Raw genomic sequence first — 12,727 nt, forward strand, 5'->3', positions numbered from 1 at the left:
GTCCATAAGCTACACACCCAGTGTTCACGTTCATGAGATTTTTACTCCATTTTTATACCATTTTAAAGTAAAGGTAGAAACAGTCATCTCTAGATAGGTTCCTTATGAAAATTAATGCAAGTGTAAAAATAGATGACCAGGCAATAACCACCTTCTCTTTCATCTTTCTCACACCAGCCACAACTCTCATCAAAGGTGAAGGGAAAGTTAATTTGTCAGTCTTTTATTGTGAATTATCAATTTGTATTCACTTCCCATGTTAGGGGGATAAAATTTATTCATCAAATTCCATTAAAAAAGTTTTAAAAATAAGTATGTGTGTATTTATGGACTTGTGGAATGCACCGAGTGATTTTTTTTATTTCTTATGTGGAAAATTGTTTCAGAATAAGAGCATTTCATGTTACAAGTTTGCTTCTGGAATTAATAAAAACTCATAAACCAAGGTACTACTGTACGAGTAATTATTTTCACATGATTGGAGTACAATTTCTATGATTACCGTTCTTACATAAAAACTTCATATTTAAGTCACTAAACATTCAGCACTCATCCAAGGGGATTGTTCTTTTATAAAAATTGAAAAACAACAACGTGACCTTCATCTGTGTATAGTTTATGCAATGAACATAATACTGTATTCATCTAAAATGAATTCATACAGAGAATAATTAAAATATTCTTGTTAATTCTTCCCATTATGAATCTAAGACTGGAAATATATCATGCTCTGGTAGATAGATATTTATATTTTTGGAAGTGTGAAATGCACGGAGTGATTATCCCTTATTTCTTAAGGGAAAAATTGTTTTGGTTTACATGCTCTTTGGTTTACAAGCTTACTCTTGGAATGGATTATACTTGTATACTGAGGTAACCACTATGTGTGTATGTGTATATGTATATAGACATACATATACTTAAATATATACATACATACATATATACATACATACATACTGCACGACAAAGGCCTCAGACATGTCCTTCCAATTGCATCTGTTTATGGTCTTTCTATGCCAGTCTATACAGCAAAAAATTTTCTTAGCTCATCAATCCATCACCTTATCTTCCTTCCCTTTGTTTGCAATCGCTAGGGAACTACTCTATTATTCTTTTTGTCCATCTATTATCTGTTATTCTCATTATATGTTCTGCCCATGTCCATTACCTTTTTTTTACTTTTTGTTAGAATAGCCTCTACTTTAGTTTGCTCTCATATCCATGTTGCTTTTTTTCTGTCTCTTAGTGTCAATACCATCATTATTCTTTCCATAGCTCTTTGAGTTGTAACTAGCTTATATTCTAATGCTTTAGCAAGTCTCCAAGTTCCTGATGTGTAAGTTAATACTGGTAGGACCATCTAATTAAATACTATTTTTTAGAGAGTGGCATTTTATTTTTCATATATCATTTTGTTTACAAAATGCTCTCCATTCATTACTTATCCTTTTAATTTTGTTCTCATGTCCAAAGGAAACACTTACTGTCTGTTCATTAGCAATCTCTAGAGATTCGTCCATAATCTTCCTTGTTCTCTCCCAGCTTTTTCATTGAACATTACCTTAGTTTTACTCATATTCATTATCAGTCCTACTTTTCTGCTTTTGCTATTCAAACCTTCTATCATCTTTTGCAATACCTCTCAAGATTCACTAAATAGAACTGTCATCTGCAAATTTTAAGTTGTTAAGGTAAGGTATACATGTGTATATATATACATACACATGCATATACATACCCAAATAAGGCACAAAACGGATTTTGAAGCGAAGCAAAAAATCTGTTTTTGGGTGAGATAGCCATGTCGTCCTGATGGAAGGTTCCTATTGGTAGCTTTCTAAGGGATATTTGACTACAGTGATATTCCCAGAGAATTAACCTTTAGGTCTCCAGAATTCTAACTCCTGGCGCGAATACCCTTAAAATTTCACTTAAGGATATCGCATAATATCAGGGGACGTATAGCTTGATACGACACATAGCAATCTTCCCCCCGAATAGCGTTTTCGTTTCGAGGGGGAAGAGTGGTGAAAATAGAAGGGGAGCCGTTATCAAGGTTACCCTTCCTCCCGCACTACTACGAGTAACCAAGATGGCACTCATTCCTTGTAGCATTGAGCATGGTGCTACAGATACAGTAGTTTTCGGGAGGGATCTTGCCTATGCCTTTCCTATGGAAAAGGAGGGCAGGTCCATCAGAACGAAATGGCTATCTCACCCAAAAATAGATTTTGCTTCGCTTCAAAATCTGTTTTTTGGGCTCAAGCCATGTCGTCCTGATGGAAGTTTACCAGGGAATTACCAGAAAGTACTGTATCTGAGGATTTTCATAGGTGCCTTAACCTTGGGACAAATTTTTTCTACGGTCATCTGGACCATTGAGACATATGACGTTACCGTTATACGTCATTACCACTAATCATAGACAATCTTAGTGCTTCCTGCTCCCTACAGGGAAGAGTCATATTAGACAGTAGAAAAGGGGTCTCAAGGTTTGCATATATTGTATGAACAAACATAAGTATCAACTAGATATACAAAGGTCTCACAGTTTGTATAAGTTGTCAGAACAACTATAGTCAATTTCTTTTAGCGATGCAGATTTGCACCGACTCGCAGCGGTGCCCTTTTAGCTCGGAAAAGTTTCCTGATCGCTGATTGGTTGGACGAGATAATTCTAACCAATCAGCGACCAGGAAACTTTTCCGAGCTAAAAGGGCACCGCTGCGAGTTGGTGCAAATCTGCCTCGATAAAAGAAATGGACTATAAGTATCAACTATATCCATAGTTTGTAAGCATACAATAATATGAGGTTTACTTAATTAAATAAGTAAGAGAACTCTGGCCATATTTATTGTGCTAATTACAGGGCGAAATAAGACGCAATTACACTCTAATAGACATTTATTTTGAATAAATGTCCAAATGGAATAACGAGTGTAGCATATTACGGGAATTATACATACAACGTATACAGAAAACTTTTTCCTCCCTGAGAGGGAAGAAATGATCAGTGCCACTCTGAAATTTGCAAATTTTGATAAAATTTTCTAATATAATTTTCTGTACATGTTGTATACTATCAACACTGTGTACTATGTACACACGGCACAAGTATTATCTGTATAATTCCACACCTGAGATTTTGAACAGTCTTAGTGTCACCATGGTGACACCCACTTAAAAGGTATCGCACCGGAAGTGTCAACACGTTTTCACCCTAATTGATAGTCCCAATCAATTCACTGTTCATCGCAGCACTAGACGACAGGTTTTAATACACTACCTGCCGCCACCACGTAATGCTTCAGCTCATGCATTTGCTTTGCATAGTGTTTGTAGAACACTCTGGATGACTTCCATCCAGTATATGAGAGAAGACGCTCAAACTCCATATACTGAAAGAAGTTCAGTGATGAAGCAATTCTTCTCGGATCATGACCTGCGGGTGTACTGTCAGGATCCGCTCTGCGAATGAAGTAGGTGAGCTTCGCCCTCAGTTGTTTTAGGGATAAGTTTGATCTTGAAGTTCCTCCTTTGAAGAGCTGTCTTCCCCTGAAGTCTGAAGTTCTTCGAAGATAGACCTTTAGAGACACTACTGGACACAGAGAAACATCTTCCTTCAGAGGGCAGATTCTCCAGGGATCCCATCTTTTAGTAGGTAGCTCGTTCTTGGCGAGAAAGGTTGGATCAGGAAAGAGATTGTTCTCCCACTTCTGTGAACTGAATGTGGCCCTCATTTCTTGATAGGGCTACTATTTCACTAACTCTAGCCCCTGAGGCTATAGCGAACAGGAAAATAACCTTTTGGGTTAGATCCTTGAGAGAACAATCTTCATTGTTCACAGATGAAGCATAATGTAGGACCTCATCCAAGGACCATGAAATGGGCTTCAGAGGAGCTGCAGGCCTAAGTCTAGCGCATGCCTTCGGGATCTTGTTAAAGATTTCGTTCATCAAGTCCTCTTGAAAGGCGTATAAAAGAGGTCTAGTCAGGGCTGACTTACACGTAGTTATCATGTTGGCGGCCAGACCTTGTTCATGGAGGTGGATAAAGAAGGACTGACAGAAGTCTATTGAAATTTCTTTCGGTTCTTTTGCTTTAACGAAAGCAACCCACTTTTTCCAAGACGATTCATATTGTCTTCTAATTGACTTAGACGTATTCTTCTAAGAAGTCTATACTGCCTTTTGAGATCCCAAATCTTTTCTTAAACGCTAAGGTGAGAAAATCATGAGATGAAGGTTTTGGGTTCTCTGTGATGAAGCAAAGACAGTCTACTTCTGAACCAGTCGAGATAGTGCTGGGTTCGGTAGAGGGGCTGGCCTCAGCTTCAGTTCCTGCACTAGAGGGAACTAGTTGCTCTTGGGCCACTTGGGGGCCACTAGAGCTGCCGTTCCCTTGAAGGATTTCAGCTCGTTGAGGACCTTCAGCAGGAGGTTGGATGGAAGGAACAGGAAAATCCGGGTCCATTCGTTCCAACCGAGGGACATGGCGTCCGTTGTCTCCGCTAGAGGGTCCTCGTATGGGGCTACATATCGAGGTAGTTTCTTGTTGTCGCTCGTCGCAAAGAGGTTTATCTGCAGTTCCGGGACTTGTTCCAAGATGGAGGAGAATGAGTTTGCGTCTAGGGACCATTCTGACTATCGGCTTGAGCCTGGATAGAGCGTCCGCTGTCACATCGCGGAACCCTTGTAGGTGAACGACTGATAAGTGCCATCTCTCTAGACAAAGGATGGCTAATCTCACATGGTTGATATGGGACGATCTCGAGCCTTGTCGGTTCAGACATCTCATTATCACTTCGCTGTCCAAGATCAGTCTGATGTGGACTGATCTGCGAGGGGAGTTTTCCAATCTTCAAGAGGACTGCAATGGCCTCCAAAATATTGATGTGAAAGGCCTTGAACCGAGATAACCAAGTCCCTTGGACTTTCCTTTGATGGGAGAGAACCCCCCATCCTTCCGTCAAGGCATCAGTGTGGATGGTCACCGACGGCAGAGGTAGTTGCAAGGGCTCGGTCCTTGTTAGGCTCTTGGCCTTCGACCACGGCTTGAGAAGTGAGTGTTTGATGCGTATCTTCTCCAGACTCCTGACGCATCTTTCAGCTGTGCTCTTAGCACTGGGTCTGTTACTGCTGCAAACTGGAGAGAGCCCAGTACTCTTTCCTGTTGGCGTCTTGAAATCCTGTCGGATTTCAGTAGTCTCTTGACAGACCCTGCAATCTCCCTCCTCATCCCTGAGGGAATGGAGAGGCGGTGTGACCTCAGGATCCAATGGATTTCCAGCCATTGAAACTCTTGAGCTGGAGAGAGTCGAGACTTTTTGAAGTTGATCTTGCATCTCGGATGTCCCCGGAACTGGATCACTTCTTTGGATGCTTGCAGACGAGCCGTTTCAGATGCTCCCCATACCAGCTAGTCGTCCAGGTACGCTGCTACCTCTGAATGCCTTCTAGGCGTAGTTGTTGCACAACTGCGTCCGCAAGTTTCGTGAAGATCCTTGGGGCTATATTTAGTCCGAAAGGTATGGCTCTGAGAACATACTTTATCTTCTGTAACTTGAATCCTAGGTAGGAGGAGAGGGGGCGACTGACTAGAATGTGACAATAGGCATCTGCCAGGTCTATCGAGACTGTGAACGCCCCTTTGGGTAACAGGGTCCTTATGTGTTGAAGGATTAACATCCTGAACTTGCTGTTTTCTATGAACTTGTTGAGTGGCGACAAGTCCAGAATGACTCTCAGTTTGTCCGAGTCCTTCATGGGAACACAAAACAGCCTTCCCTGGAATTCGATGGACTTTGCTTTCCTTATAACCCGTTTGCTCAAGAGCTCTAGAGTATATTCTTCTAATGAGGGGGTGGAGTGTTGGAAGAATTAAGGAAATGATGGTGGAGACTTGTTCCGTTTCCATCCTAGTCCAATCTTGATTAGGCTGTGGACCCAAGGATCGAAGGTCCAACGAACCTGAAAATGTTGGAGCCTCACTCCTACCGGAAGCATCTCCTTGCTTCGATTGTCCGGAGGGTTTACCTCCTCGACCGCGTCCTCCCCTACCTCTTGAGGGATGTCTAGAGGAGCCCCGTCTGGATTCTTTACCTTTCAGCCAAAAGGTAGTGGTTTGCCTCTCAAACCCGGGGTTGAATGCTGGTGACTGGGCAACCAACTGTTGAGGCACCACTTGGAAGGTGGTTTGTATTTGGGCCACCACTTGGGGCACCGCGGTCATAGTGACTGTGGGATGTTGTTGAGCAGGCCGAGAGGGAAGTCTAGGCTTCTTCGTCTTCCCTTTAGGTTGGGGACCCGCATCTGGGGAAGACTTCCTCTTTGAAGAGATGCCCCACTTCTGGAGAAGGTTCCTATTCTCCATGGCAGCTTTCTCAACTACCTCTTTGACTACTTCGTTCGGGAAGAGGTCTTTACCCCAGATGTTAGAAGATATCAGCTTCCTGGGTTCATGTTTCACTGTTGCAGCAGCAAACACGAACTCTCTACAGGCTCTCCTAGCCTTCATGAAAGCATATAGGTCCTTTACTAGGGTGGCCATATGCATTTTGGCCAGGACAATGAGCATGTCTGGGGTACTTCTCTGGCCTGCAAACATCTCTAAGCAGTTTTGTAGGGATAAGGATGCAGCAAGTCTCTCTTTCGTCTCTTGTTCCTTGCGCAAGAGAAAGTCAGAAAGTTTAGGGAGATTCTCGCTAAACTCTCGTCCAGCGATGTCTGTGTCCAGTTTCCCTACCGAGAAGGTTAGGTGGACTTCCTTCCATTCCTTCTCTTCCATGGGCAAGGCTAACAACAGAGGCCTGCACTCATCTAGTGCAGGGCATGGTTTGCCTGCCTCCACTGCCTTGGCGACAGTTTTAAATGCCATCGACAAAAAGGGGAAGGCTATTGAAGCAGGAGCAAGAAAGGTAGGGCGTTTCTTACTCAAGGCAGACACTTTCGATAGCCCGCCTTTTTTAGGCTACTCGACAAGAGAGTCTGTGCCTTATCGTGGTCGAAAACCGTGACCTCCTTCGGTTCCGTCTCCTCATTTGACGTTGGTTCATGCTTCAGTCGAATGAAGCAATCCGGGTAAGCGTTAAAGCTTGGCCAAAACTGGATGTCGTCTAAGGGGACGGCTCCCATCTTCTCCGAGATGTAGAGTTTGCCGTTAGTAATCGGCATAAATTCCGCATACCTCCAGGGATTGGTTTTGGAGCAGGTTGGGAGGTCTTGGACTCTGGGTTGCTTGTATGACCCTCGGGAGGCGGTAAGTGGAACTTCACGGAGCTCTCTCTCGAGTCTCGCTTCCCTTGCTTCGCCTTGCTTATGAATGTTCTCCATTAAGGCCGTAAGATGAGCCAGTGCCTGGCTCATGTTGTCCAATTGAGGGGTAGAAGCTGAAGATGTCGAGGGTGACGGCTCCGGTGCCGGCACAGACGGAAGGAACTCCGACTCGACATCATCATCATCTTCCGGAGGTAGAGTAGACTCCTCCTCGGGATCCTCCTTAAGTAGATCCTTTTCAGCGTCCGTAGCCACTTCCGACATCCTTTTCTCCAGGTGGATGTCCATGCTTTGCAACGCCTCACTGACATCCATCTCGTGCTTGGGGTACGACAATTTCACTACCCGCTTTCGGGAACAGCAAGCTACGCATCCTATCGTTAGGTAGGTATGGTCCCAGAGAGTTCTTTTGGAACCCTCGTACCCACTTGCGCAGCTTTTCTCGTGCCGCATCCCTCGACTCCGTTGACTTGGGGTCGTCGAAACCTTTGGTCACCAAGGTCCGACAGATATTGCAGACTTGGGGGTCCCAGTACTGCCGGGTTTCGGTAATGATGGTGCAGGGGGCATGAGACCTGCACGCTTTGTGTCCGTAGAAGATCGCATCACATTTCATCTGGGGTTCCTCCTGTAAAGAAAGGAAAATTAAACGAGTATGCGGTTATTTATCACACATGATAAACAGATTATGCAAAATATTAATATTTTAACCATTATAGCTTAGGATAGTAAGCTAGAAAGAAATTAGGAAAGACACATACTTGTGTATCCTTTCCAGTCAATTGCTATGACCTCCCTTCAATATTAAGGTTATAGAGTTTCCTTGATCAGAGCAAACTCAAAAGAGAAGAGTTCTAACCTCTAAGGATAGAAAAGTGTATATTACCACTGACCCTTCCTAAATTATTTAATATTGTGGGGTAAGTTATTAACTGATTTCTAAGAGTATTGAAGGAATTCTATTCTTTCAATATAGGATTGGTCTCAGCAATAGACTGCAAGGATACACAAGGTATGTTGGAAAATAACTAGTGTATAATATATACTATAGTTTTCTGTCTGCAGTATATGATATACTGCAAATATACTGGCTACAGTATAATCATATACTGTAGTTCAGCCGGAATGTTGCCGGCTAGGCTAGCACCTGGCGGCACGCCGGCTGGGTAGTACTTGGCGGCACCGGTCCATGCCACCGGCTGAGTTAGTACCTGGCGGCACCGGCCCAGCCGGCATGTCGCCGGCTGGGTTAGTACCTGGCAGCACCGGCCCAGCCGGCCTGTCTCCGGCTGGGTTAGTACCTGGCGGCATTAGCTGACAGAGAGAGAGAAAGCATGGAGTGGAGGGCTGCCTTATTAAAATTTATATTTACAATAAATAAGGGTGTAGCTATATGACCTTACTGGCCTCCTGTAGAATGAGGGTTCAAATGGAAGGGGAGAATGCATCATTCAAGCTTCCATCCAGCCACAAGATCCGTTGCCGGCATTGCCGGTTTCAGGAAAGTGGATGGCAGTCCAAGAGAGGAATGAAGAAGACTCAGCAGCGGAGGGGTCTCCCACCAGCAGCCGTCACAGCCGGCACAACCTTTCCCGGAGCCTATGTCCATAAGGGAAAGACTGAGTGACTATACAGCTGCTTATATAGGAGCCCGACCGGCACCACAATCTACCCGGCAAGCGGTGAGATTGCAAGACAACGGCCACAGGATTGCGATAGTTAAGCCACCACTAAAGGACAGAGGGGGGAGGGAAAAGGGTCCTGTATCAAGTGTAGAAGAAGGCGGCAGGATTGCCGCCACTTCCACACAAGGGTGAAACATTGTCTCAGTATCGGCGCCATCCTAGGCGGCAGAAGAATATCTATTCTTAAGCCTAGGGTCTGCCGAAACAGGACTAGTCTTCTAGACCGCAGGGGAGAAGGTGGCGGCATCATACTACCACTTCAAGTGCGGCCTAGGGGGCCTTAGCCTCCTATGCCGGCAGCACTAAGCCAGCAGGGGAGTGACTACTCACCCTGCCGCTCGGCCGCCGGCAGAAAGACTGAATACTCTGAGGTTCTGTCGAAAACCCAAGCCGGCATACCCGCCGGCAAGGGTGGGAGACAGAAAACACTAACCTAGTCAAGCCTGAGTGAACTACTCTAAGGGCAAGACCAAGATAGGGTTGTCGCCTATGGCGGCACTCAGAGGGGAGAAGGGATTACCCTTAAATTTCCACAGGAGACGAGTATCGAGTTATATAATTAATTCTAGGAGATATACTATCTCCTGTTGAATTGATAAAACGATACACGAGGGTAACCGGGGATAATGAAAGTATACTGAAGTGCATAGGCTAGGTAGCTTAGCGCAGGGCGAGATCTCGGTTACCTAAATCGCCGAAACTCTAATGTATACGATCGACATAAGGAAGAGGAAATTTGTATACATAATATATCTTTACTAGTATAATTGTGCATGAATAGCTTTCATAATTTATTAATGCTATTAGCACTGGGAATGTCGTTCTGCTAACTAAATAACACATGCATAACGAACGACAGCGCCTATGGCGCTTCCAGTGACTGGCCAAGCTCCAAAACACATTAAATTAAACTAATTTCACTGTGAAGCAGGAGCCAAAAATTATACAGTACACTGTAAAGATAAAATACTCAACTTTCCAGAGGCAGCAGCAACTGGAGATTGCATATTAAATCCTCTCAATAACTATCAAAAACGTTAGATAACAGGGAAAACCACTGTGCGCAATCGCTACTAAAATAGGAATGAGCGCCATCTTGGATACTCGTAGTAGTGCGGGAGGAAGGGTAACCTTGATAACGGCTCCCCTTCTATTTTCACCACTCTTCCCCCTCGAAACGAAAACGCTATTCAGGGTGAAGATTGCTATGTGTCGTATCAAGATATACGTCCCCCGATATTATATGATATCCTTAAGTGAAATTTTAAGGATATTTGCGCTAGGAGTTAGAATTCTGGAGACTTAAAGGTTAATTCTCTGGGAATATCACTGTAGCCAAATATCCCTTAGAAAGCTACCAATAGGAACCTTCCATCAGGACAACGTAGCTTGAGCCCAAAAATACCTTCTAAAATCAAATTTGCTCTGCCTCAGCATCATAGAGGCCAATGATCTAGTTTTGACTTTGAGACCAAAAAGGTAAAGGAAATATAGAATACCCATGCCTCCATACAGTAGTTACTATCAACTTCCAGATTGACTCAAAACTTGAACTAAAGGAGGAGGCCTTTAGCAAATAAAATAAAAAAGAAAATTTTTAATCTTAAGACTACACATTAGCATTTAAACAGCTTCAGGAGAATCATTATGAACATCAGATGAGTAAAGAAATAAAAATCTATATCATAAACATACCATTATTTTCTTACAGAAAGATAATTCATGCTTACCTCATCATTAATTTCATTAATGATGACAGCAAGGTAATCCATATCACCATCTCTTCTGTGGTGGAAATATACTTTGGGACGAGGATTTTGTGATAAGAATTTTTGACCCTCACAAACTGCAAGATCCTTAAATGCATCCCTCAGTGACTTTAAGCTACCTGGTGAAACAACATGAATTAGCTCCTTAATTACAAGAAAGATAATTTCAAACCAGCCTCTAAAAATCTTTACATATTTATCCAAAATTACTGGCAAATGTTACTATCAATATCTAGATTATATAGGAGAAAAACTAGTAAATCTAGAATACTGTACCAAACTGTAATTTCTATTACTGTTTATAATACTGTAGTACCTCGGTTTGCTAATGACTTAAAGTGAGCAAATTGGTATACAAGCATGGAAATTTAAAATTGGGTTAAGTATTGTATCAGTCTGCAAGCAGAAATTTCCCCCAGTATGCAAAATATTTGGGACAGGTTCTGTATGAACAACACTATCCAGTGATGCACAGAATTTTTCTGGTGTAATGAAATACTGTACTAGGTCTGTAAGTCAAATCAATTTTCTTTAAACCTTTTAAATGAGTTGAGATATGTCAATATAAATTGTATAATGTGTGCAGTATAAATTTTTGTGTAATGTGTGCAATCAGCTTTTCCACTTACTTTTCAAATCTTTCTGCAATTTCTCAATTCTATTAACATGATCTGATGGACAAGTACGAAGCACCGTGTTTAACTCCCGTTCTCTTGTAACACATTCTCCTAGGTACCTAAAATATGCAACAAATGCCGAGGAAAAAATCAAATGACAAGTAATGAACACCTCAGGTTAATAATTAATCTTTCATTCAGTATAACTTTCAATAATCAATTACGTAAATAATTTTGACTTGCTGGTAAAACCTTTAAAAGAATCAAAGAAAAAAAAATCATTAATTCAGTAAAGCATAAATTCATTATTTAGTTTAAAAATATTAAACCATTTATTTCCTCATAAACCCTCAATCAAAATATGCCTACATTTGTGGCTCAAATGTCACCAGAGTAATGTCAGTCTACCCTCACATGTGCCACCTTGAACCTATGGCCTCCATCAATCATTTGCCACACTTTTGAGTCTGCAGATATAACAGCTCGGTTCAAAATTTCCAGGGTTGTTTGTACAATCACTATTTTCCAATCAAGTCATTATCTATTAGCCACTTCACCATTCTTCTCATCATTTTTCACTACTGTCCTCACCAGATATGATAGCCTGGACTAATGACAATATCCAGTTCAGTCATCAGGCCCACTCTTCATCCACGCTGCTTGTTTACACTTTACCATTTGTTACAACTCCTCTCTTCCCTTGGTTCACTGCATGCCAGGACTGCATCACACCTACCCTACCCGCTGAACAATCTTCCTGGTTGTCTCCATCGTGCGTTCAATATAAGCTTACCACACATATAAACACACCCTAATGAATATTCAGGAAATTTGGAGAAATTTTGCACAAACCATGCACAAGGTCCAGTTAATAAAAGCCAATTGGAAAAATAAAGATGAAGAAAAATTAATAACTATGAATAAAATTGTATAAACATTACAGATCTTGAGAGCAAAACAAGACCTTGGCTGCCTAACAGATACACAGGAGTGACTTTGTCGACATTAGAGTCCTGCATTTAGAAAATGTATACCTGGCCATAAGGAAATTTATTATCTTTATGAAGTTTTTAAGTATGCATTACAGCTCAGATATGACTATTGCAAATTGATGGTGTCAGTATTAACAAAAGTCAGTGTTTCTGGCTCATCAATCTTAAAACGATTTCCAGGTTCATGAATCTTGCAGTGCCAATCCCAAACAAAATTATAAGTGAGGTAAGTGACTGATGGATACTTAAGTCCAGGTAGCACATGTTTCTTTATAATATCCTTCTCCTGCCGGCTAGACAAAAGCCTCTAAGTCTGTGGACATTTGAGACCATATTTACAGGTTCATGTGAAAGACAGGCTTAAACAAAGAAAAACTGGTTTTGA

The 12,727-nt window shown here is 42.2% G+C and overlaps 1 protein-coding gene across 1 annotated transcript in view; it reads right to left on the minus strand.

Moving 5' to 3' along the window:
* The window catches only part of LOC137644078 (alanyl-tRNA editing protein Aarsd1-like), a 72,445-nt gene that overhangs the window by 14,523 nt on the left and 45,195 nt on the right, over positions 1–12,727 (minus strand). Inside the window, exons 6-7 of the mRNA XM_068377016.1 lie at positions 11,363–11,469; positions 10,695–10,852 (exon numbers count right to left, since the gene is read on the minus strand). Coding sequence (XP_068233117.1) covers positions 10,695–10,852; positions 11,363–11,469 — 265 coding nt within the window. The remainder of the gene's footprint in view (positions 1–10,694; positions 10,853–11,362; positions 11,470–12,727) is intronic.

This window comes from Palaemon carinicauda, chromosome 7 (genome assembly GCF_036898095.1).
Source record: "Palaemon carinicauda isolate YSFRI2023 chromosome 7, ASM3689809v2, whole genome shotgun sequence".
In the NCBI taxonomy this organism is placed as follows: domain Eukaryota; kingdom Metazoa; phylum Arthropoda; class Malacostraca; order Decapoda; family Palaemonidae; genus Palaemon; species Palaemon carinicauda.